A 25,357-nucleotide genomic window follows, 5' to 3' on the forward strand; every position below is an offset into this window, starting at 1 on the left:
AGTCTGATGTCTGATGGCCTTTCAAAGCTGGTGGGGTATCTTGGGCAGACGACTTGCTGTTTCTGGGAGGGTGAGAAGCTATAGGGCTGTGGGTGAAAGCCACAGAACAGAAAGAACAGTCCGGTCTGGGCCCCTCTTACTCAACCAGACTTTGAGTTTCAAACTGCAATGTGCCCAACTTCGGATGCTTGTGTTTGTAGCAGATGAGGGCCTGGGGCTTTGCCTTTGAAGTCCTTGGAGGCAGGACATTTCTACGTTCTCACATTTTTACTATCAAGCCAGATAGTGGCCCGTTGAGTCAGGAATTGAAAAATCTGATCTGGATTCTGGTTCGTGGCTGCTAGGTCCTTGAACAAACACTTGCTGTTGCGGAGAAGGAATAACTTCTTGCCTTGCTTTCTTTCCCCTGCTGCAAGGGGAGGTGAACAGGCAAGACAATGGATGAATGGTTTCTAATGGCAGGAAGTTATCCGGGACTATTTCTGGAGAAGGAAGAAGCAGGGCTCTGAAGTTAGGGCTGGAAAGTTTTCTGGGTGGGGTGAAGATCTCTTTGATCTTCAAGGGAGTAAGCCTCAGTTCCAGAGCTTCCTCTAACTGGAGTTAGGGGCATTCTCATGGCATGTGGGGGAGGCTACATGCAGCTTGCCTGGGTGCAACTGGGGGGGCCAATTTAGCCAAACAGCTGGTTAAACTTATCTGCCCCCAGAGAACTGAACGGCGATCAGGGCCGTCAAATCGATTGTACCAGCTGTGCTGAAAATCGAACATAAAATGAATGACTTCCCCACTGTCGCTCCCCAGTCCTTCCTGTCATGGTGACCACTCCTGCAGGGGTATGTGTATTAGTCCTCTTGCCTCTTCATGAGGCACGTATCAGACTCAGACTCCGACAAACTGGGAATGGACTCGAGGTTTTTTCAGTACAAGAAGGTCTTTTCACTTATTCAGGAAGTATTTATTGGCTGCCGTGTGCCAGGCTCTGGGCTAAGCACGGGCAACACAGTCCGGTCCCCCCCAGGAGGGGCTGCGGTGCTAAGCTATTCACTGGGCTCACTAATCCCAAAGCCTCAGCTCTCACTTCCTTTCTACCCGTGTACTACTAGTCTGTTACTTTCAGCGCTCTGCTGTGTGTTATTTGCTGCTTATTTTGGGACTCCTTGATCCTCGAACACTGCCTGGGAGGCCCAGCGAGTGCACCATCCAGAGGCCATTAAGAAAAAGAAAAAGTCATCAAAGGACCACTCACTCAGCCACAGGCAGTGAGAAACAGCTTCAAGAGAGTAGGGGCTGAAGGATTTAATGGAAGATTTAATATTGCCTTTTTGCGTTTTAGCTGATTCTCAGATGAGGGAGCCAGCTCCTGTCCATGTGTTGTCTCTGCAGGGGTGGGGCTACAAGGATTTGCAGTGATCTCTCTGTTTCTTTCCTTTCAGTATTCAAGGAGAAGCCTAAACATCCCCCCAGCAGGGCCCAATCCCTGAGCTACGCCTTGGCGTCCCCTGATGCTTCGTACTTAAGTTCCATTGTCCGGCTCTTCAGAAACCTCAACTTTGTGCTGCTTGTCATTACCTACGGTAAGGTGCACATGTGTCCAGGAACGTCCTTAAACTGAGAATGTATGGCCAGAGGCCCGATGTGTCTGTGTGTCTTACTCTTTCCAAATCCCAAATGTGTGTGTAAAGTCATTGCTTTGGCTCAACCAAGGGAGTCAGCTGTGCCTCAGGGCCTTTGCCTGTTCTGTAAAGTTCTTCTAGAAAACCATTCCTTCCCACGTCAGGTTGTCTGGCAAAAATGCCTGCTGATTCTCCAAGTCTCACCTGAGTATCACTGCTATAAAGCAGTATTAGGTGACCTTTACCTCTTTTATTGTGCTGTTCCTGGTACATCTTAACACTCAACATTAAAAAAAACAAAACAAAACACTTCCAGGGGGCCTGGATGGCTCTGTCAGTTGGGAGTCTGACTCTTGATTTGGCTCAGGTCATGATCCCAGGGTCATGGGATCAAGCACTGCATTCGGCTCTGTGCTGAGTATGAAGCCTGCTTAAGATATTCTATCTCTCTCTCTCTCCCTCCCCCCCTCCCCCTTTGCCTCTCCCCCACTTCTGTCTCTCTGTCTCTCAAATAATAAAAAAATATTAAAAAGAACATTTCCAGGTCTGTCTTCCCACTAGACTGTGAACACCCTAGGAGTGGAGATTTATGGCTTTTCATCTTTATAGTTCTTTAGCAGTGGCCATCCTGGTGGGGATACTCTAACAATTGTTGAGTGAGTGAATGAATGAATGAAGAATGAATCAGTGCATACATGAATGTTGCCACAGGAACTACTCCTCAACCAACCCTCCTTCATCTTGTAACACTGACTCCTTTTTTACCTGAATGCGAGACAATGTCCCTGTTTCATTTTACTTTCTTGGCTTTTGGTAAGATACATTTGCACATTTATGCTGGTGTATTGGCTTTCCTTTTTTTTTTTTTTTCCTTCAAGTTTATTTATTTATTTTGAGAGACTGAGAGGCAGAAAGAGAGGGAGAGAGAGAGAATCCCAAGCAGGCTCCGTTCTGTCGGCCCAGAGCCTGACGCAGGGTTCAATCTCACAAATGGCGAGATCATGACCTGAGCCAAAATCAAGAGTCAGATGCTTAACCGACTGAGCCACCCAGGTGCCCCGGCTTGCCTTTCCAACATGGTGTCTTCTGTGGCTCCTTTCCAACCTTTACTAAGAATGGAGGACCAGACAGGGGCAAGGGCGGAGCTTCGTGGCATTCCATTAAAGAGGGTCTTTACAGACCCATTCAGCTATACGGCTGTCCAGCCTCCATTTGGCCATTTAATCTAGTAGTTCGTTTGATTAAAATCAAGAGTCAACAAGTGTGTAACATGCTTAGTAACCATAAGAAAAAAAGAAATGAGATTGGTTTGACATAACTTATGTTCGGTGAAATCCCAGTTGGCGATAACCTTACATTTTCTGATGGGTCGCAAACCTTGAATTTTAAAGCTACAACAGCATTTACTATGTGCCAAGACCTTTCATGTATGATTTTATTGGACTCCCGTCACATCCCCATTTAACAGATGAGAAAGCTGAAACTCAAGACAGATTAGGTAAGTAGCTCAAGAACACACAGCTTCGGATTGTCAGAGTCAGGATGCAAAGACAGGTTTATCTAACTGCAAAGTCTACATGCTTAATGCCTATACCCATTTCTAGAATTGTGTCAGAGTTTCCTGTTAGGCTTATCATGCACTTTATCTAAATTAAAGTGTTAATCTGCTGAGACACTAGGTAAGAGGTAGTATCATCCCCAGTAGAGGCACACACCTGTTTTTCAGTCATTCACAAAAAAATAAGCGACCTCTCACCTAGAAAAGTGCTAGATGGGTCTTCAAGGTCTCAGGTCTCCATTTCTCATTCTCTCCGGCTTTTCAGTTCTGAATACATCTCTGCATTCAACCACAATATAAAGACAAAATTTCCAATATTTAAGATGCCCAACTAAAGAAGTTATATGAGTTGCCCATCACTGGAAAGTATTCAAGTGTAGATGGGACCAGTCACTTAGTGGGGATATTGTAGAGAGTATCAGGCTGTATAGATGGACAATAAAACCAGATGACCTTTGGGATCCCTTTCTTACTGAGGATTCCATGGTTCCAAGAACTTTCGCTTTTCCTCGAGTTAAACATCTCAAGCGTGTTGACCTTTGATGACCATAAACCTTATTGCATCTGATAACAGGGTTTTTGGGGCCTCCCTTGGGATTCTGAGGCAGATGAGTGCTTCATAAATATTTCCTATGGAAGAGAATGATGACGGTGGTGATAACTGGGCAATGATCTCATTCTAGAGGCAGGGGAGCAAAGCAACTCCTCCTCTTTCCCTCTTGCATGGCTGTTTGCTTATATGGTCTTTAATTTGGCAGAGTGGTTTTAAACTTCTGGACACTCATCTATTGGGTTAAATGATCACACAGGAAATAGATAGGGAGGCACTTCTGGAATGGTGGAGTGAGGACCTTGGATAATCTGTTCTATCATAAAGCAAAGAGTACAACCGGCAAACATTGTCAAAATCAAATTTTCAGAACTCTGAAACAAAGGCTTGCAACAGCCCAAGGGACATTTATTTAAGAAAAAATGGCTGAATAATGGTAAGAACAGTGAGCTTTGTGTTTTAAGTTGCCCTATTCCAATCTGCCTCTCCCAGTCTCTGTGGTAGCCTTGACAACCAGCAGCCTCGCAGCCGTGGTAGTTGTGAGAACTTAGAACCAGCAGCCTCACAACCACCGGATGGGGCAAAAACAATTTTGGAGCTCTCCCAAAAGCCCCATCCCTAGGTGATTATTTGATATCTGACAGTTCCTTAGAAGAACCCCATTCAGAGGACTTGCCTTTATTTAACCTGACTCAGAGCTTGCTCTGTGGGAAAAGCGCTATTTCCAGGGCATTTGTTGAAAACAATCCCTGTTTAACATCATAGCTGCCTAAGGGAATAATACCAGTTGGGGGTAAACAGGAGGCTGGCCAAAAATCTTGCAAGGAAAATCGAGAGACTGAGACGTCCAGAGGGGCTTTGGAAACCTCTGACATATTGTTAGGAATCTAGAAGTCCACATGCACCTGCCCAGGGAAGATCTGAGAAAGCCCTAAACTCTCACCTCTGGCCCACCTTGAGGCTCTACGCGAGGAGGAAGTGAAGGCTAAGGCAGAGTTGTCACGTGCCTGCTGGAGCCTGGAAGGAGAGGCCCAGCCCCCACACAGAGGATGTCCTGGGCAAAGGTGGAGACTAATTAGTTTAAGGCATTTAAAGAAATCTCTGTCTAAACATTAGCTCACCACTAAATTGATGGAGCAGAAACTTCAGTGGCTGCATGTGACAAAGAATACAAACTTTACAAAATTAGTCCAGGAAAATCACTAAACAAACAGCAGCAACAGATCCTGGCGAGGGAGGAGAATCTCATTTCCAGAGTTGATATGGTATTTAAAAAGTCCAGCTTCACCTAAAGATTGTGAGACATACGAGTATGGCCCATACACAAAGGGGAAAAGGAAAAAAACAGTTAAAAGAAACTGTTCCTGAGGAAGCCCAGATGTTGAACATAATAAAGATTGTAAATCAACAATATAAATACACTCAAAGAACTAAAGGAAACCATGCCTAAAGAATGAAAGAAAAGTAGAGAATAGTGTCTTACTAAGTAAAAATATAAATAAAGACAGGGGCAAAAAGGAACCACATAGAAATTCTGGAATTGAGAATACACTAACTAAAATGAAATATTCACTGGAGAGCTCAAAATCAGATTTGAGCTGGCAGCAGAAAAAAAAAAAATCAGTGAACTTGAAGATAGATCAAATGAAATTATCCTGTTTGAGGAACAGAAGGAAGGAAGAATAAGGAAAAATGAGCAGAGACCCTGAGACCTGTGGGAAACCATCAAGCAAACCAACATATGCATATTGGGAGTCCCAGGAGGCTAGGAGAGAAAGGGTGGGAGTAAATTGTCATTGAAATTGAGATCATGCTAGCCCAAAAACCCCAATTCATTTCTGAGTCTTTGGGAGCATTTGATTCCATGGTGTATCCATAGAATTTATTAACTTTTTGAATCAAAGGCCTAGGGTTATTCCAGTGAGAGGGAGTGAAACTAATCTGGATGTTTGCATATATGCCCATTTCATTATAGTCAGAAAACCGCAAGCCTTTTTTCCATGTAGATAATTGGACTTGGCAGCAAGGCTCTTGGCCAACAAGGAAATGATTCTTAGGCTTAATCACAGGTTTGGAAAAAATTTTATTGAACTATTATTGTGTGTCAAGGCACCATGTTAAGTGCTTTACATGGATTATCACATTTTATCTTCAAAACAAACCCATGACATAGGTTCTTAAGTCCATTGCATTTTTACACATGAGGAAACTGAGGCTCTATTTAGTTCTTTGCCCACAAATGGACGGCTAGCAAGCAACAGAGCTTGGGGTTTTGTGGGTTTTTTTTTAATGTTTATTTTAGAGAGAGAGAGAGAGAGAGCGCATGAGCAGGGGAGGGTCAGAGAGAGAGGGGGACAGAGAATCTGCAGTAGGCTGTGTTGACAGCAGGAAGCCCAATTTAGGACTCAAACTCATGAAGCGTGAGATCAGGACCTGAGCCAAAGTTGGATGCTCAACCGACTGAGCCACGAGGCGCCCTGCAACAGAGCTGGGATTTAAATTTCTGTCTGTCTGACACCAAAGCCCATTTTTGTAACCACCATGCCATTTTGCCTCCCCATGCAGAAAGGAGCATCTTAGAAACAGAGCCAGAGTTCTTTTAGTCCCACTTGCCTGAGTGGTCTTTGGGTCTAACTAGGGGAGTATGTCCTTCCTCAGATTCAGTTCTCCAGACCAGTTGCCAGGGGGTTGTCTTCTTCTAAGTTGCAGATCTAGAGTTCTGGGGTTTTTGAAGCAGGACCAACTTACATTGACCAGCCATCTTTGGGATTTGGAAGTGACGGGGTGTTGGCCTTAGTGTATCTGTCTGAGGTTTATAGGTCATGTAAAGGCAGTGTTGGGCACTGAAGCCACCCAAGAATCTCTGTTCTCTTCCAAATTAAATCAGTGCTCCAAATTATGAACAAAACCAAACAAAACCCTCTATAAATTCAACTAGATGCTTTGAAGCCCTCCAGAATTCCCCCCACCCTTCTTGCAGTTTCAGGTTGGGCTTTGAAGAAGAAGATGGTTCATACTTTTTATACTGTACATTTGATATTCTGTTCTCTGAATTATATGCACTTAAGAGCATGCAGCTAGAATTGAGCAGATGATAGCATTTCATGGGCACATTTGCTGGACGTGGGTGGACATATCTTAGAGTAAGAGCCTCAGGTGCTGGAATGGTGAGTTTAGAGTTGGCACATAAGGAATGAGGAGTCTGAGTTTTGATGTCAGCTCTGCCAATTACTGAGAGTACCTCCTTCACCCATCCTGTGCCCATCCTTTGTCTCTCTAGTTCTCCTCCTCTTGGAAAATAGGAATCAAATTTGCTTCCCATAGGAGTGGAAATGAAAGCTTTTAAAGCAATTGCAAATAGACGCTGCATGAATCCATACTGCTGTTGTGTTGGTAAATTTGCTGATGTCCTACATACTTTCATTGGTCTGAACTGGATTTCACCAAGTAGGGAGTAGCTCCTGTGTAGATGGCGGGATGTCCAGTATTGTCTTCATAGTGGCTTTCCAAGTGCCTCTCCAAGCTGCCGAGTCAGCTGCCCAGAGCAGACCCAGTGAAGGCTTTGGAGGAATTCCAGGGGCTTTTTCCTGTAGGCCTCTGGTCAGACCCTTAGAGGGAGGTTTGAGAGATAAAATAAAGGCTATCTGGCTAAATTTGAATTTCAGATAAACAGCACATTCTTTTCAGCATAAACATAAACAGGTCTCATTCAGTATTTGGGACATATTTATGCTAAAAAAATTGTTATCTGAAATTCAAATGTATTTGGATGTATTGTGATTTTTTAAATGTTAATTTGTTTTGAGAGAGAAAGAGTGCAAGCAGGGGAGGGGCAGAGAGAGGGAATCCCAAGCTGGCTCCAGTGCAGAGCCTGACTGTGGGCTTGATCCCAGGAACCACAAGATATGACCTGAGCTGAAATCAAGAGGCAGACAGATGCTCAACCGATTGAACCACCCAGGCACCCTTGTTTTTGTTTTTTCTAAATCTGGCAGCCCAACTTAGAGGGGAGGGGAGCAGAGATGGGGTCATGTTTGATCTTGCTGAAATATCACAGGAATAAGAGACCGTGTCCTCCTCTAGTAAAGGGGAGAAATCCCTTCTCCAAGGTTGGCAATGTGGAAGACGCAGGGCTGGAACCAGATTCTCCACAGATCTGCCAGAGTCTGGGGTCAGGGTGGGTCTTCAGATGTGTATCAACAGAGGGTGTCGTGGGAGTGAAGAAAAGAACCTTTCTTTGGCTACCTTCTCCTAGGGTCCCTAGGCCTTGCTTTCACATGGCCTCCTCTGCTGTCTTATCATCATCAATGGCATAACAACTGCCATGCTGAAAAAAGTTGTTGAAAAGGCTCCTCTTCTAGAGAATGTCCTCAAAGGGACTACTTTTCCATGTTATCTCCCAGCCTTGCCTTCAGCGATGCTTCTGAATAATCTTTCAGTGTTGGGCACCCAAACTCAGAGCTTCAAAGACACCTTCCCTTGGGGCTCTCAAGGGCTTTACCACTGTCCCCACCTCCATAGGTGCTTTATGGCCCCCACTAAGATCCTGCTTAAGAGTGGGAATAATAGCCTTCTCATGATTCCCTGGAGCTTTGGTGAGGTCAGGCTGGCCCTTTAAAATGAGGGTTTACTACAAGTTAAGGAAGGACAGAAGGGGAATGAACACACAGTATCCAGAACCTAGAGATAGGATCTGGGATCAGTGTTTCCCAAGCTTGCCTGATGATAGAATCCCCTGGGGTGTTTGTTTGAGTGTGTGCCTAGATTTCCTTGCCTTTCTTCTGGACATTCAGACTCCCAAAAGTCTGGGTGAGGGCCTGGGAATTTGCTCTTAAAAAGCATTCCAGGTGATTCTCGTTTGCAGCAGGGTTGAGGACCTCTAAAGTAGGTGTCTTATGGGTCATTCTCATGGTCACGAAGCCCCTTCCCATCCCAGCTGCCACCATGTTAACCCCAGCACCTGGGAGCATGGGCCTGGTCTTTGATCTTCTGTATTCCCAAGGCCATTTATTCCTGAACTCTAGTGAGTCTAAGAAATGCCCAGGTTTGTTTGTTTGTTTGTTTGTTTTTGTTGTTGTTGTTATTTTAAAATTGCAGATTCCTAGCTCCATTCCAGGAGGATCAGATTTAGTAGGTTCAGGGTGGAGTCTAGGAATGTGCATTTTTAAACTCTAAAGCCTTCTAATGCCAGTGGTCTCTGGACCACAGTTTGAAAAACAGTTTGACAAAGAAGAGAAAGTGATGACACATCCTTTCCTCCTTCCTAAATGCCACCTCCTCAGTGACAGGGACTTCTCCCAGGTGACTGATACCAGCCATGACCAGGCCTTTCAGGGAAGAGAGTGTGGTCCTGATCTGACAGACTTACCTTGCTGTGGATAATCAGACCTGAATATCACTCAGGAACCTTTATTCGTACAAAGGAAATTCACACCGAGGGCAGAGCATGCGTTTGATTCCTGCCCTTCAATGTGGACGTCGAACCCCTTGGTTTGAACAGTGGAGTGAACTTGTGCTGTTTAACTGTGTCTGGCAACCTCTGACAATATGGGGAGGGACACCTAGATTAAAGATTGATTCAGAAACTGTGCAAAAACTCCTAATTCCTCTAGCGTTGGACTGTAGAAACGGTTGGAAAGAATGGCAGCAGCCTTCCAGGGTGAACTCCTGCTCCTCTCCCCTTGACCCCTTCCTAGCTTTAGCCCTGATTCAGTCTCCAGCCTGGGGGGGAGTGGGGGATGGCTACTGGTAGATCCCACTAGTCTGGCTGAGCCACTGGGTCTGAAACTTGAGCATTATCAGAATTACCTGGGGGGTTTGTTCAAATACAGATTTCCCAGCACCACTCACAGAGTTTCTACAGCAGTGGGTCTGGGGTGGGGTCAGGAATTTGCATTTCTAACAAGCTTCCAGGTGGTGCTGATAGACCACGGACTACACTCTGGGACAGATTCCTCTAAACCATTGAGCCCCAGAGAGAGAAACCCCTCAGCTTTAATAGCGTGGGTCAGCCTACTTGGGACTGTATGTCTCTGCCTTTCTCAGGGTCACAAAAGTGATGGTGTTTGGGGTTGGAGGTTGGCTCCCAGTCCTCTTGGATCATTTCCCTCTGTTTCCTATGGATTCTACTGGCCTTGTTCATCCCAGTTGGACCCCATACTGAGAGCAGATGACCACTGAAGCTGAGCGTGGCTAGGAGTGTCCCCTTGCCCGTTACTGTATTAGACTGGGACCGGGGGCTGAGAGAAGTGTGACGGGCAGGAAGGGGGCATTTTCATCCTTCTCCCTGCCCACACCCCACCCCACCCTTCTTTCCAGGAATGTGTCTCCTTGATTCAGGAATGGAATCTCCGAGTGGCTGGATGTGTGTGGCATAAAGGTTAGGCAGGTATGCTTGGGTTTAGAAGTTGCTATGAGCCCCAAAGTTCTCGTAATCAAGCATCTTGGCAGTTGTAGTGACATTTGGTGACACTTCTGGATTCTCTAGCTCACTGGCTCTGTACCGCTCAGGAGGTGGCACTGAGCCGAACCTCGCAGTGTTCCTCAGGTGACCTGCAGGGACCCGCTGGGACATGAAGTTGTCAGTAACCAGAGCTGGGGAAATCTTTGACAACCAGTTTTGTGAGGATGGAAAGTAGAATGATTAAGACTGGTGACCCTGGAGCCACAGAGTCTGGTTCACATCCAGACTCCTCCTCCTCTCCTCTTACTACCTGTGTGAATGTGGGAATGGCAGACAAACTCCCTTTCTCATTTTGCATGCGAATTTGACCCTCACTTAACTTTGTGTCTCCTTCCTCTGGGAACCTGATAAAGAGAGTCAGTCAACTACATTTAGGCAACATCACGTATGGTAAAAATGACCTCCTGTGATAAAAATGACCATCTGGTACTCCCAAAACCATTATTACACTATATATTAACTTGGATTTAAATAAACATTTAAAAAATGACTATCTGGAGGTAGTCATATTTGATCGGAGGCCTTCTTTGTGCCACTCTGAGCATGGTGACTCTTGCCACTGGCCTGTCCTCTGTGGGGCCCTAGAAGGTATGCTTACGGACGGCTCCATGGTCTGGTGTTCTATAGACTGGTTCCATTGAAGAGGAACCTCCTGAGGCTGCCCCCTCCCCATGAGCTGTGTCCTGTTACTTCCACTCTTCTAAGTGTATCTTATGTTAAGTGTGAGAGTCTTGTGAGCCTCAGAAGTAGTTACAATTAAAAAGATTCCTGGTGGGTATTATAAAGTGATTTCCGTATTTGTTTTGAAACTCTGTGTGCATTTTTCTCATCTATAAAATGGGGATGAGAACGTTACCTACCTTGGCATGAGGATTGTAAGGTATTGAGAACGGTGTGCTCCTGCCATTCTCCTCCTCACTGTCTCCTCACCATCCTTCTCCTCCTCCCATCACTATCCTCACCGTCCTCCTCACCGTCATCGTCACCGTCGTCATCACCGCCATTGTTGTTATTATGAAGGGAGGGCAGGAGGCCCTTTCTCCTTTGGGTCAGTTCCAGTCGCTTCTTAGCTGCTAACTTATTGTATAGATTTGGACAAACGGCCTCATGCTTCAAGGACACGGATTCTTACATTATATTCCAGGTGCTTCATTTATTTGTTGGGTGAATCGATGAATTAGGAGAGTCAGCTAAGTGCTCTGTAGGGTCCTTTCTGGTTTCAAACATAAGATTTTGTGTGACGTTGAATCCAAGAAGAAAGTTGAAGGAGGAATGGGGAAAGAGAAAGCACCTGCGGAAAGAGTGGCGTCAGGGATCAAAGGTCTGGAGCAATCTGGAGACGGGACAGGTCATCAAGAGAGATGAAGATGTCCAGTGGTTCTGATGATCCCACAGGTCAATAGGTCAGTGCTTAAGAGGAATGTATTCTGCTCTGGCTTGGGAGTAATGCTTTCTAGAGCCTGTGTCTCCAGGCCAGGGTTAAAAGGATCCGAGGGCAGTGGCGTGTGGCTAAGAAATGGTCTAAATGGTTACTTTTGGTTGCTTTGGAGTATTTCTTTGACAGAAACTGCAGAGTAGCCTTATACTTTCTGAGGATACCAGTCACAAAGGCAACAGGGATAAGAATTTCTGACCTCCTTAACTGCTGGAGGGAGAAGTTAGCCCCGGCCCCGGCGGAAGGCTGTCCCTAATGTTGTTTCTCCCTCCCTCTTTCAGGTCTGAATGCTGGTGCTTTTTATGCCTTGTCAACTCTGCTGAATCGCATGGTGATCTTGCACTACCCGGTAAGGGAGTTCCCTCAGTATGCTGGATCTGTAGAGAGTGAGATTTCTGTCCGGCTCAGCAGGAGCTGGGGCAGTGGTTAACCCTAGTTTCCCCCAGTTCCAGGCAGCATGGTACGGTGGTATGCTTATGGGATTTGGAGAGAGACAGCCCTGGGTCTCATCCCTAGCTGTGGTGGCACTAAATTGTGTGACAAGCTGGTTAGCCTCTCTGAGCTCTCGTTCTCCTCTCTACAAAAGAAACATAATCGCTTATTGAAAGAGTATTTGTAGGATTAGAAAGTAAATAATACCGCGCACGCGCGCGCGCGTGTGTGTGTGTTCATATATACATTCATATCTATTATATGTATGTAAAGCACATGGCATGGTGCCTGGCAATATAGTAGGTAAACATACATACATATAGATCACATATGAAATATTTAATTTGTAAAATTGGGAGTTGCTCATCTGAAATCATTTCCTAAATGTTGCCAGAACCAGCAAGGGCTGGATCCTGGGAATGGGATACTGAGTGTCCTAGAGTCCAGCCCTCTTTTGAAAGGACAAAGGCCTCACACTTGCAGACGTGGGAGGCCACTGTGGCTAAAGTGTTCCTGTTTTGGGGTCTGACAGGTCTGAATTCAGATCCTAGCTCTGCACTTAATAAATGTCTCATGACCTTGGACTAAGTAGGTGAATCTCACTGTGCCTTGGTTTTTTTCATCTGTAAAGTGGGGAATATTGATTCCTAACCTTATGGTGGGAATTTTCAGAAGTAAATGAGATTATATAACTGCTATCTTCCTATTCCTTTTGGCACTGAGAGCTCAAAAAAACTAAGTATGGAATATTTGAATATATATGTATTTTAGTGTCCCCATCTGTGAAATGCGAATAATGATAAATAAGATAAAAGGATTGCTGTAAGGATTAAATGGTTAAAAATCTGCTGCAAAGTAGGTGTAAGGACAGTTTGGTTCACCTCAGCATCCAGGATCATGCACACACATGCAGGGTTATATTCGGTTGGAAGGAGCAACTATTCTGGGATTCTCTCCCCACCGGCAGCTTCTTAAAGGCCATCTCACCCTGCTGAGAGAGTTGCTTGCCCTTGCCCCTTCACCTCATGGTGACTGTGCTCTGTCTGATGTCTCATCCCATTGCTGGGTGATTGTTGGAGCTGTGGTTTTCCCAGGGGGAAGAAGTGAATGCTGGAAGAATCGGCCTGACCATCGTCATTGCAGGAATGCTTGGGGCTGTGATCTCAGGCATCTGGCTGGATAGGTCCAAAACCTACAAGTAAGTGACCTCCTCTTGGACTGAGAATTGGGGGCCCGTGTTTCGAAATGACATATTCATCAGCCACATGGCTCCAAAGGTTTGGGTGCAGCAACCGGGGGGGCTCAGTGGTCAAGTGGTTCACATTTATCTTCTCTGAGCCTCAGTTTCCTCATTTATAAAATGAGGGAAACAGTCCCCATTCCATGGGGATCTTGGCAAGGTTAGAGATGGACATGAGGCCTCCCACGGTACTTTCCCCTATCCCTCCATGTGGTTTGCAAAAGGGGCAGATGAGGGAGAAATGAAAAGGAACGTGAAAAGATGCCAGCAGCTAGAAAGTTTATGGAAGCCCCAAAGAGCGATGACGAGGAGGTGGTGCCACTGCCCGTTCCCTTGGCTCCCTGGCGGATCCCAGGGGGTAAAGCAGGGCATCTGAGCTTCCTCTGATTTACACTGTATCGTCTTGAGATTGCTTATACCTCCTTGGTAAATTCTGTGATGTGCTTTCGGCCTGAATGCCCAGTTTGTTTCCAGGAGCCCAGAACAGTGTTTCTAAGATTTTAGTGTATGCCAGGCTAATCCAGGACACTTATTAAAAATAGATTCCTGGGCCCCGCCCTCGTGGATGCTAATTCAGTAGGGGAATCTGCATTTGTAAAAAGCAACCACCCTGGTGCCTCAATGCCACAGCCGGGCTTGGAGAAAAGGCTGTGGAGAACAGGAGACCCAACATCCTTCCCTTCTTGGTGCTTCTGTCCAGTGCTCTGCACCCACTGGGTGCTGGTCGGCTGCTTAGCGGCCAGGGTTGTCCCGCACTGGGGCAGGGCGGCTGCTGTGTTGAGGCCTCCAAAGTCCCCAGTGCCTGGAGGCGACAGACGGTGGCAGACCTGTTCTCTGCCACACAAACCCGCTTCTGTGAGGCTCTGGTCAAACCAGGTCTCACTCTGGCTGCCCTACACAAAGGCCAGTTGAGGCCATCCCTGGGGATGTGGCCGCCTGGCTGGACACGACGTGGAGCCTGGCTTGGCTTAATGACTGCTGGTGGAGCTTGGCTGCCACCTCGTCTCTGCCATCTGTCAATTGCTTGCTTCGACCAGACATGAGAGCAGTGAGGTCTGGCCCTCCCGCGAACCGGCGAACAGCAGTGTCCCTTTATCCAGGGCTTGCTCTGTGGCAGGAGAGGGGAGGGAGTGGAGCGTCAGCTGGGCTGGAATGTGGGCAGCCAGATGATTGAGAAGAACTAGAAAATACAGTGGAAGGGCTGGGGGAACACTTCAGGGCGCAGACGCCACCACCCTTGCCTAGGGTCGCTGATGTCTGACTCCTGCAGTCAGTGGGACACATTCTCCCCCTGCGCTCTGACCCGGGCAGAGAAGGGATGAGAGCTCTGTGACCTGCTCCTTTTGGTGCCAGTTCTCTTCTCCCTGAGGCGCCCGGATTTGTCCCATTTGGTTTGGAGGCTGGAAATTGGGTGGTCAGATCCCTTTATTTCAGGCTGGGACTACATACAGGTTTTCTAAAGGGGTCAGTGCTTTAAAACGAAGCTATGGTTAAGCAAATGGCAGAAGAGGAGCTAAACTGGTATCCATGAAGTTGCCTTGTGCGGGGTGGGGAATGGGGGGGACTAGATGAGGGTGCAGGGTGGAGGACGAGGCAGCTCCTCTGTCCTCAGCGGCTGCTTTTTTTTTTTTTTTAAACGTTTATTTAGTTTTGAGACCGAGAGAGACAGAGCATGAATGGGGGAGGGGCAGAGAGAGAGGGAGACACAGAATTGGAAGCAGGCTCCAGGCTCTGAGCCATCAGCCCAGAGCTCAATGCGGGGCTCAAACTCACGGACCGTGAGATGGTGACCTGAGCTGAAGTCGGACGCACAACCGACTGAGCCACCCAGGCGCCCCGCTTTTTTTTTTTTTTTAATGTTTATTTATTTCTGAGAGACGGAGACAGAGTGTGAGTGGGGGAGGGGCAGAGAGAAAGGGAGACAGAATCTGGAGCAGCCTCCAGGCTCTGAGCAAGCTGTCAGCACAGAGCCTGATGTGGGGCTTGAACCCACAAATTGCGAGATCACGACCTGAGCCAAAGTCGGACGCTTAACCAACTGAGCCACCCAGGCGCCCCCTCGGTGGGTGCTTTGAAGCCCCAAGTAGGAGGGGTGTCCTTTGCACCCTCTGGCCTTGAGGTTTTCCCAAGAGGTAACCCTGTGGTGTATTCGAGTGTATTTGCGTAATAGTTTCTTTCAGTAGAGAGGGCATAGGTTTCAAATCCAAGTGCTGGGTCCAAATGCCAGCTCTGCATTTACCCAGGGGGTGACTTCGAATAAGTAACTTAACTGGTCGGAGCGTCAGTGTCCTTATTTGTAAAATTAGGGATAGTCCTACATTTCCTGCAGGGCTTCTGTAAGGCTTGAGTGAAATAATAAATGCAGGTGAAGTGCTGAGCAGAATTCCTGGCACCCAATAAATGCAGCATTAGTTTGGTATGACTGTAGCATACATCTGCTGGCATCCCCACCGTGTTTCTGGCTTCAGGGGAGACGAGTGAAGGCTGTAAGCTTTCATTGTCTTGAGTCCTCATTTTCGTGGCAGGAGGCAGAGGGATGTGCAGAAGCAGGACAGGGAGAGGAACGCGGGGCCAGCTGCAGGAGTCAGGGCTGCTAGAGTCGTGAGTGGGCATCATGGGAGAAAAAGTGTGGGAGGGACACAAGCAGGGTGAGCCCTAAAGAAGCAGCGGCAGGTTGCCAATGGTCCTTCTGGGGGGGCTGACAAAGGGAAATGGGGAGTGGGCAGAGCTTTCTCACTCTGACTTTGGAGACAAGCACTTAGTTCAGACAAGCGAGTGGCAACAGGAAGAACTTCGGGATGACAGACAGACTCTAAACGGCAGATCGCTGCCCAGCATTGTGATGGGGTCTTGGGGCAAAGTGGATAAGCAGAGTTGGGTAGCTTCTGGGGATAGTGCTGCACGCCACTGCTGCCTGACCACCGCTGATGTTTGTTCTGTAGTTTTGGTGAAGGATGAGGAAAGGAAAGGGTTGTGTCCTTCTTGCTTGTGGGGCAGCTTGATCTTGTTGAGCGGGTTCTGCAGGCGGAGAACACACATGCAGCAAGGTGGTTTCATACTCTTCTGGTCTTACCCTTTGCAGCAGTGGCCATGGTGTAATTAAGTGACTATTTGTGTGATCACCGGTTCAGTGCCCATCAACCTCATGGACAGAAAGTTCTGCGAGAGCAGATGTCCCAGCACACAGCAGAGGGCTTGACACACAGCAGGTCCCCAGTTGCTACTTATACAATGAGTAAATGAATGAATGAATGATCCTGTTAAGGTCAGAAGTGTATGACTCCATTTCTTTGCCTCTGCTTGTAGGGAGACAACCCTGGTGGTCTACATCATGACTGTGGTTGGCATGGTGGTGTACACACTGACCTTGAACCTGGGACACCTGTGGGTCGTGTTCATCACTGCTGGCACAATGGGGTAAGTTTCACCTCTAAACTGTTTAACTGGGAAGCAGCATCCCATGGCTCCTAGAGGTGCCGACATCCTGGAAGCAACACTGATCTCTTTGCTGACTTCTCATTGACCTCTGGAGATGTGGAAATCTTGCCCAGAGGCCTTGTTAATGTGTAGTACTGCAAAAGGCTGTCTAATAGGGCTTCCATGCTATTGGGATGGAGTTTGTCCTTCACAGACCTCACAGAGGCTAGGAAATGTTCGGAGTCTCTTTTAGCTCTGCCTGGGACAATGTGGAGTCATAGAAAGTACACAGGGCTAGGGATCAGAAAGCCGGGGCCTTGTCTCAATTCTGCCGCTGACTGATGACAGGTACATCAGTGAACTGCTCTGAGCCTCAGTTTCTGCATCTTTAAAAGAAGATGAGAGTGGCCTGTCTTGTAGAGTTGTTGCAAGGAGCGAGAGAGAAATAGATGTGAAAGCAGCATGAAGTGTGGTGCAGGTGTAAGAAATTAGAATTGGAATTTTCCGGACCTGTTATATGAGGAAGCCTAGGAAACAGCACACCTTCCACAGGGATCTCTGCTTAGCCTCACATCCCAGATATTTTCCTGTGTGTGTGTGTGTGTGTGTGTGTGTGTGAGAGAGAGAGAGAGAGAGAGAGAGAGAGAGAGAGAGAGAGAGATGGTGACAGAGACAGACACCCAGTCTTTCTCAGCAGGCGACTCTCCAGAGGGATAAAGGAGGATTCTGAGCTCCTCCTTCTAGGTCTCAAGAGCCATGGAGATGCTGTTCAGTGTCCAGGGACTTCCCACTCCCAGCACAGGGCTTATGGACCTTTGACACAGAATTTCGCAGCTGAGGGCTGAACACTGCAGGCATCCCCATCCCTTCTGTAAACATTGACCTTGTCTTTAACTGATGGCTGGAACTAGAGGAAGCAGGGGACTCCAGGAGCCTCAGGAGCATGAAGCCTACATATGAACTTCTTCCTGACCTACAGGGGTATCTCTTTCCTTGGTATGACCATCTGGGGGATGGCCTGATTATTCAAAGGCCTGAAAAGTCTTGATGGCAAGAAATGAAACAGGAAAAGGAGTTCTAAGGGAGGAGGTGGGCTTCTTATCCTCCTTGTCCTTGAAGTTCTCCATCACCTGTTTCTGTGATCGGCCTTCAGCTTCTTCATGACCGGCTACCTCCCCCTGGGATTTGAGTTTGCTGTGGAACTGACATACCCAGAATCAGAAGGCATGTCGTCTGGCCTCCTTAATGTGTCTGCCCAGGTAGGGCTCTTATTTGGTGGCGGCCCCAAAGCAGTGGCTCTTTGTTCCTTACCTGACTTGGCTGTCACAGGCATTGCATCATGGCGGCTCAGTTCTTCTGTGGGCTAGTTGGCTGGGCCCTTGTTTCCAGTCTTCTTGGTGCCTTTCCAGGTATTCGGGATCATCTTCACCATCTCCCAGGGTCAAATTATTGACAACTATGGAACCATGCCCGGGAACATCTTTCTGTGTGTGTTCCTCACCCTTGGAGCAGTCCTCACTGGTGAGTTGGGGCCTCAGAACAGGATGATGCTCAGGCTGCTCATGGGCTTAGGCTGTTGGCAATTTGAGACCTCAGTGTTTTGACTGATCATACAGATTGGGGGATACACATGCAGAGGGGCAGAAGGGAAGGCTTGTTAGGAAATATGTTTGAGAGGCCTGTTTTTAGTGGAATGAGCCTGGGTTTTGGTACCAAAAGACCCTTGTTTGCATCCCAGACTATGACACTGACCTCCATAGCTGTTTGACCGTGGGCAAGTGGACGAACTTCTGGAAGGCTCACTTTCCTAATCTATAAAATGGGGGTTGTTGTGAAGATTAGAGCAATGTGTGCAAACTCCCTGGCAAATATTAGTGATCTATAAATGAAGGCCAATTTCATCATTGGCTTCTGCCTCTCAGGGACATCAGTGATCCCCAGGCTTTATCAAGTTGGCAGGTGGAACCCCCATTTCCCTGGAATATCTGAAGTAGGTGACCCTTAGGAAAATGAGGGCTCCCTTTCTTGGGTGAACTTGACCATTGGTCTCCTTAATAACTCTTGTGTCTCTGTTGTTCTTTTTCAATCCCTTGACCTCAGCATTCATTAGGGCAGATCTCCGGAGGCAGAAAGCAAACAGAGAAACTCCTGAGAATGTGAGTATGTGGGAGCTTGCTTTGCTGAGAGCTGGGTCCCAAGCTTTGTTTGAGGATGTGGCAGCGTGGGTGGGCCCAGGGGGCTCCCAGAGTGGGCTGGTTCTCTGGATGCTGTGAGATCAGCTCAGTTCGCATAAACATGGTGCCCAAGAGTTTCCTTGGTGGGTGTTTCAGCACGATTTTTGTGCTGTTCTTTCCCGGACTCTTCTTCTGCTTCCTTCCCTTCTCCTGGCCTCCCTGCTGTGGCCCCCAGAGCACGTCACTGTTGTCACAGTCTGCTGAGCAGCGCCCACTCCTTGGATCCTGAGACAAGTCCCACTGCTTTCAGCCTTGGGGTCAGTGGCTGGAGAGGAAAGGTGGGAGCCTACCTCGACCACAGTGGTGGTGGACTCAAATCAGTGGCTCTCCTGGCAGGTTACAGCCCCTTAGGCAGTGCCATGGGGATGAAGGGACCTGCACCAGTGGACTTGCAGTAAGGCTCTAACAGAAGTCAGGAAGCAAGAGCTGACGGTGATATAGGGGGAGGAGTGAGTATGATCTAGAACAGAAGAGGGTTTCCCAACTGCTTTAATCAGCTGGGAACTATTTTAACCAAAATGTTAGGTATCAGATCTGAGCCAGGATGAAAGCGATTTCAAATGTGAGGAGTAAAAGTGGGATATTACTTAAAAAACAAATAAACACCCAAAACCTATTACAGAAGTAATACATGTTCTTAGTAGAAAAACTAAAAAATACAGAAACGCATACAAAATTTAAAAATCATCCTGTATTATCACCTAGAGATGAAATGCTGGTTGTTTTACAATTACTTAAATGTTTATATCTACATAGAATATGTATGTGTATATATTTTATATTTATATATGGATATGTGAATATTTTTAAAAGAAAAATGGAATCTTCTATCGCTTTTTTTTACTTGTTGTGAACACTTTATCAGGTCATTATTCTTTTACAATACACTTTTTTTTTGTCTTCAAGTTTCTTTTTCTTTAATGGTTATTTTTGAAAGAGAGTGCGTGCCCAAGCAGGGAAGGGGCAGAGAGAGAGGGAGACAGAGAATCCCAAGCAGGGCCCATGTTGTCAGCGCAGAGCCCGACACAGGGCTCAGACTCACTAACTGTGAGGTCATGACCTGAACCAAAGCCAAGAGTCAGACGCTCGATCGACTGAGCCAGCCAGGCGCCCCTATAACATGCTTTAAATGACTGCACAGTGTTTAAATGAGCGCACATGGGTAAACCATGATTTAACAGTTTTCCTGTCTGTAGACATTAAGGTTGTTTCCAATCATTGTTATAAACAATATCGTGAGTAACGTCCCGGAGGCTGAATCTTTGCGCGTGTTCTTAAGCACAGTGTTTCCTTGAGAAATGGATCCATGGTCACGCACATTTTAAAGACCTTGATACGTGTTGCCAAACTGGTGTCTAGAAAGGTACTATCAAAACTGTCAATTTGTATTGCTACAGCAGTGTATGAGTACCAATGTTGAGGATATATCGTTTTGGAAAACTTTGCCAATTTTTCAAAGCAAAAAATGGTATCTGAAAGAGGTATAGTTAGCGTTGTAAGGATATGTGTTGGCAGATAGATGATAACCTTTAGTTCTCTATTATTTGTCTTCTGATATCACGCTGTAGAGTTGGCAGGCTGCAGCAGGGAGCAGTAAATTCAGCGGGGAGGCAGGGAAAGACTTGGAGCAGAAATGCCATTCTCCAGACTGGCGTGAGGGCTGTGGCATTGCCACGGCAGAGATGGGCTTTCACCTCTGCCCATGTACAGGAAACGATGGTTTAGAACATTTTGGTGAATATATAGTGAGCCTGGGTAATAAAAAAGGAGAGCCGGTAACAAAACAGGAGAGATTTCTTGGGAGAAGGTTTTAATTTGGAATGTGACATATTGTGTCAAGTGATAAGAGATTTTGTTTCCTCTGTAATCTGTGTTTATGTTGGCAGACATGGGCAAACACGAGGAAAGAAAAGGTCACCTGTTAATCCTAGCACCCGGAGATAACCTAGTAACATTATAGTCCGTTGTTAAAGTTGTTTTCTTTGGGTTTGCTTGTGCATATTGGTTTCCCAAACTGATTGTTTACTTAATGTTAGCTTGTCAACTTTCCCCCAGTTACATCCTACAACTCTCTATTTCCCTTTCCTCTTGTTTAATACTTAGGTTGTTCCACTATTTCATTATTCTTGCAGCGGCATCTTGGTGCACATAGACCAGGTTTGTTAATCAAGGTTGGAGTTGTTGGCTTACTCACCTTCTGGATGGGGTATTGGAAATAGCACTGAGTAGGAAGAGGAGACAAATCTGGGGATCGTGCTTAACCGTCTGTGTCCCTGGATAACTCACCATGCATCTTTGGACCTCACTTGCACCTGAGGAGGCTTATTGGTATGGGAAGGTCAGAGTCATGGTGGGTTGACACCCAGGGAAGCCAGGGCTGTTACAGAGCATCCCTCCACTGGAGCCCAACACTAAAACCCAACGGCAGTCAGTGTAAGTGAGACCCGGCCACCGCCACATGAATTCATCATCAGAGCCAGGTAAAAAGACAGGGCGCCCGGCAGATGTGGCCAGAGCTGCTCTTTCTAATCTATGAGATGTACAGTTTTGGAAAAAAGAGACAGAACTGGCTTGGGGCTAATGACCAACCTCGATGATGAAAATCTTGGTTTGGGTTTCCATTTTTCTTCCAGTTGGTAGTTCTCAGCCAACAGACGGTGGCTGTACTTCTGTCCCCACTAAGCTGGGTTTCTGGTTGTGATTTCAAAGTGCCAGCTTTGGAGAGGGCAGGCATGTGTGGGCACACACGTGTGTGTCCGCGAGAGGAGAGAGGCTGCCTGGTTGACTTAAGCAGGCTGCTGGTTGCCTGAACGAAGGCTACTCATGGCTGAGGTTGACCTGGGGCCCAAAAATTAGCAAGTGAGAATGGGGATGTTGGGTTTCTAAAGCTGTTGACGGTACGTTAGCCTCAAGACAGTCCCTGGGGGAGAAGCACCATTTGTCCAGTTGGTACTGGACTCTAGCTGGGCCTGTAGATGTTCCTCTGGCTCTTGAATGGTGGTGGGGCAGGGCTGGGCCTGTGCCAAGGTCTTCTCCCTAACTGGATGCACACTCGAGGTAAGAAGCAAGGCACCACATGGACTTAGGGACCCCACAGGATGACTTCCAGGCCATACTTAGTTCCAACCCCACCTCACATCCTTTCCCCGAGAAAGTCAAAGCCGCACTGACCCCAAGTCTTCTTCTCTAGGTATAAAGGGTATAGAGATATTTTTAGCCAGTGAGTTTATATGCATCCTGCCTTTATACAGATTCTCTTCGATGCATCCATCCCCTGCACATTATCCTAATACTCCTCGTCCTGGGGGCTGCCTCCAAAGGAAGGTAGTCAGAAATTCCGTGGGAGTTGCAGACCCTGCACTTTGGATAGCTCCTTGGTGGCCAGTCCAGATGAGTTTTAGGCTGTCAGAATGGGGAGGAGAGCGGGCTCTGCTATTTCATTCCTGAGAGGGAGCCTGGAATGGCACTTGGACCAGGATGGTTTGTGGTCGCTGTGGCATCAGAGAGAGATGGCTTTCTTGGCTTTTTTCTTTGAGGATGCTGTGATGGTGTGTGTTTAAAGGGCACGCTGGTAAGGACTGGTTGCTTTTCTTCCCTTTGTTTACTCTTGGGGCCGCCGAGGGGCCTCTGGCTCTTGGTTTTCCCACTTTGCCACTGATTATGGTCACTAACAGGCAGTCGTTCCGGCCCAGGTGGAGTCTTGCCCCTCTTCACCCACAGGGTTGCCTGCTTGTTTTGCCTTGCAGAAACTCCAGGAGGAGGGGGAGGAGGAGGAGGAGAGCAATGCCAACAAAGTACCCACCATTGTGTCTGAGGAGCACTTCTGAGAGAAGGTGGTGGCGACTCAGGGAACACCGACGCCCCCCCCCCCCCCCCCCCCCCCGCCTCTTCGGTCAGCATTCACTGCCAGCACACAGGTCTTCACCGGAGCAGCTTTTGGAGGGAACCGGCTGGAATATCTGTGGCTTGGATGGCGGTGCCTCTGCCTCCTGGAACCCATTCAAGAGCTTGCATGGTCTGGTTGGGGACGATGGCACCTTTCACCAAATGCACACCCCATTCCCGCCCCCTCCCCCTCGTGGGTTACGGGAGCTGGTGTTGAGAGAGGCTGGTGGAGAACGGTGCTGTCCTGTCTTCCCCCTTCCCCTCCATCCTGCAAAGAGAGAGCCTGCGAAATTATCGTGGAAAGGAAGCTTATTCAGGATACTAACTTTTTCTAGTGTCTTAAGACCCTTAGAAGCCCAGTCCTAAGGAGAGGCAGCTGCTCCGGATGAGGGGAATTTGGGGGTCACCGGCCCAGCTGCTGATGTTCTGTGGGAAAAAGCACCATAAGAAAAAAACTGCATCAGAACGAAGCCGTCAGGACTCGGCCTCGTTTCTCCTGGCCTGAGGTTGGGGTCTGCTTCCAAACCCTTTCCTAAGAGCTGATCAAACCAAACATCAATAAACTTGACAGAAATTTTGCTGTGGCCATGAAGGAGAAACCCATTTGGGAGAGTGAGCTGCCCAGGTGTGTGAGGGCACCTGTGAAGGCATTCGGGGACCGTGGTAGCTTGATTTGGGACTAAGTTCTTTTGTACAGAGTCTCTGCCCAGGGACTTCCGTGTGGGTCACAGTCACCTCTGATGCCTTCATGGGACACTACCTTGAGAAACTTCATCAGCCTCCGCACTTGCTTTCTCTGAAGGGAGGGAAATCCCAGCCAACTTCCTGTAACCTTTACTGAGAGCTAACCTTGATTCATCCCACGCTGAGAAATCCACAGCTGCTTCTGCGAGATGAGAGGAAAGGGGCAGAAGGAAAGCTGGCCCTTGAAATGGGAAGTGAGTCTGCTTGAATTAAGTGCACCTGCCTCCGGAGGGGACAGTATTCTTACACCCACCCCCTCTTCCTGCCCTCTTCCAGCAGTAATCTTTTTTTAAATCAGATATTGTGAATTTAAAGGGAGTCCCTTTAAACCAACCCAAGGTGACTTCCTCTCCTGCCTAGCCTGCTGTCTGGCTCTACTCATGGCCTTGGGTGGTGTCCCCTGAAAATAAGACATTTCAGTAATTTCTCCTGCGTGGTGAACAGCTGTGATCATGACCATGGTGCTGTTTCACTGTGGCCACTGCCCCAGCCTTGGCAAACGGGAGCAGCCTGGGTCGGTTGGCAGCAGTGCTGGGGTGCCCGGACCACTGCCTGAGGGGAGCCAGGTAGGTGTGTGTGTGTGTGTGTGTGTGTGTGTGTGTACGTTCTGGGTAATAGAAGAAGTTCACACTTCTGGTGGGGGGAGTGATTGGGGGTGGAAGCGAAGTGGAGAAAGCGTGTCTTACTTTTGATAAGGAGAAAGGTGCTTACTCTTCAGCTTCTTCAAACTCTTTAACAGAATGTTTACCAGATCCATTCGTTCTTTTATTTTAAGAACATAATTTGTATTTTCTGTTTGTAATGACAGATGTTTTAAGGCAATAAAAGATTCTCCGAGTGGTCCGCCTTGTCATCAGGTGGGGGCGGAGGTGCCTTTTGGCACAAGAATGAGAGTCTTGCCCATTTCCGGTGTGGGAGGGGCTGGGGCTAGAGGAGCAGCTCCTGTGGCCTTCTGCGGAGGTGGGTCCTCTGTTTACGCAGATGTTACCATCCCAGTGGGTTACTTTTTAAAGACAAGGCAGTAAAAGTGAACGTTGGCCTACGTGGTGCCTGGCAACCCGGAGCCCAGCACGTGACCCTGACCGCCTTCTGTGCTGTGTATATTTGCAGATGGTCCACTCGGGGTAACCGCTGATACAGAGCCCACTGTGGTTTCTGGCTCTGCCTCAAAGTGTGGCCGAAGTATTTGTTCTAGGACTGTACCATCCTGCCCTGGTCAGAGTCCACGCTTTCGGCATCTGCTGTGGTGCTGCCACTTTTCTTCTGATCTGTCCGGCCAACTGTCACTTCTCCCTTCCCAGGTGCGTTCATCCCGTACTGTGATCTGGACATGCTGCTATTGGCTTTCTGTGCATTTCTTTCCTGGAAATTGCACTGTGTCTGTGGCATTCTGGGACCATTATCTGTTAGCAGTTCTTAGCTGGAGAGACATTACAGATTCTACTTTAAATCATCTCGGAAGGGAGCCAAGACGGGCGGTTAAAGAAATAGAATATTCATAATATCTTCCAACTACTCTAAATCGTCTCTTTGGATCCTTTGGGATCTTGTCTTTGCTCATCTGGAATCACATTTCTATGACGTATGCTCAGAGGATCCGCATCCAACTCATGCATGTTTTCAATTCACTTTCTTAGGTGGGCTCCATGTGGATCTACACTTACATGCAAACTCTGCAAAATCATTGCTTTTACTACCTCCTTAACAGTAGTTGGTGAGGGAGGGATAGTCTGTATCCCTGAACTATTTTTCTAGACGTAGTGTTGGCATGTGAGGCCTGGTATTG

General features: G+C 47.5%; 1 protein-coding gene across 5 annotated transcripts in view; it reads left to right on the plus strand.

Annotated features, from left to right (window-relative positions):
- Positions 1-24,831, plus strand: part of FLVCR2 (FLVCR heme transporter 2) — a 57,245-nt gene extending 32,414 nt beyond the window's left edge. Inside the window, exons 3-11 of one of the 5 annotated variants that reach the window (XM_027066208.2) lie at positions 1,434-1,574; positions 11,901-11,968; positions 13,146-13,249; positions 16,598-16,708; positions 17,862-17,967; positions 18,118-18,229; positions 18,809-18,864; positions 19,118-19,220; positions 22,689-22,703. In XM_027066208.2, coding sequence (XP_026922009.1) covers positions 1,434-1,574; positions 11,901-11,968; positions 13,146-13,249; positions 16,598-16,708; positions 17,862-17,967; positions 18,118-18,229; positions 18,809-18,864; positions 19,118-19,171 — 752 coding nt within the window. In that variant the 3' untranslated portion in view covers positions 19,172-19,220; positions 22,689-22,703. The other 4 variants (XM_053224751.1, XM_015071614.3, XM_053224749.1 and 1 more) reach the window with 4 other exon arrangements.
- Positions 24,832-25,357: the final 526 nt, after the last annotated feature.

Source organism: Acinonyx jubatus, chromosome B3 (assembly GCF_027475565.1).
Source record: "Acinonyx jubatus isolate Ajub_Pintada_27869175 chromosome B3, VMU_Ajub_asm_v1.0, whole genome shotgun sequence".
NCBI classification, from domain to species: Eukaryota; Metazoa; Chordata; class Mammalia; order Carnivora; family Felidae; genus Acinonyx; species Acinonyx jubatus.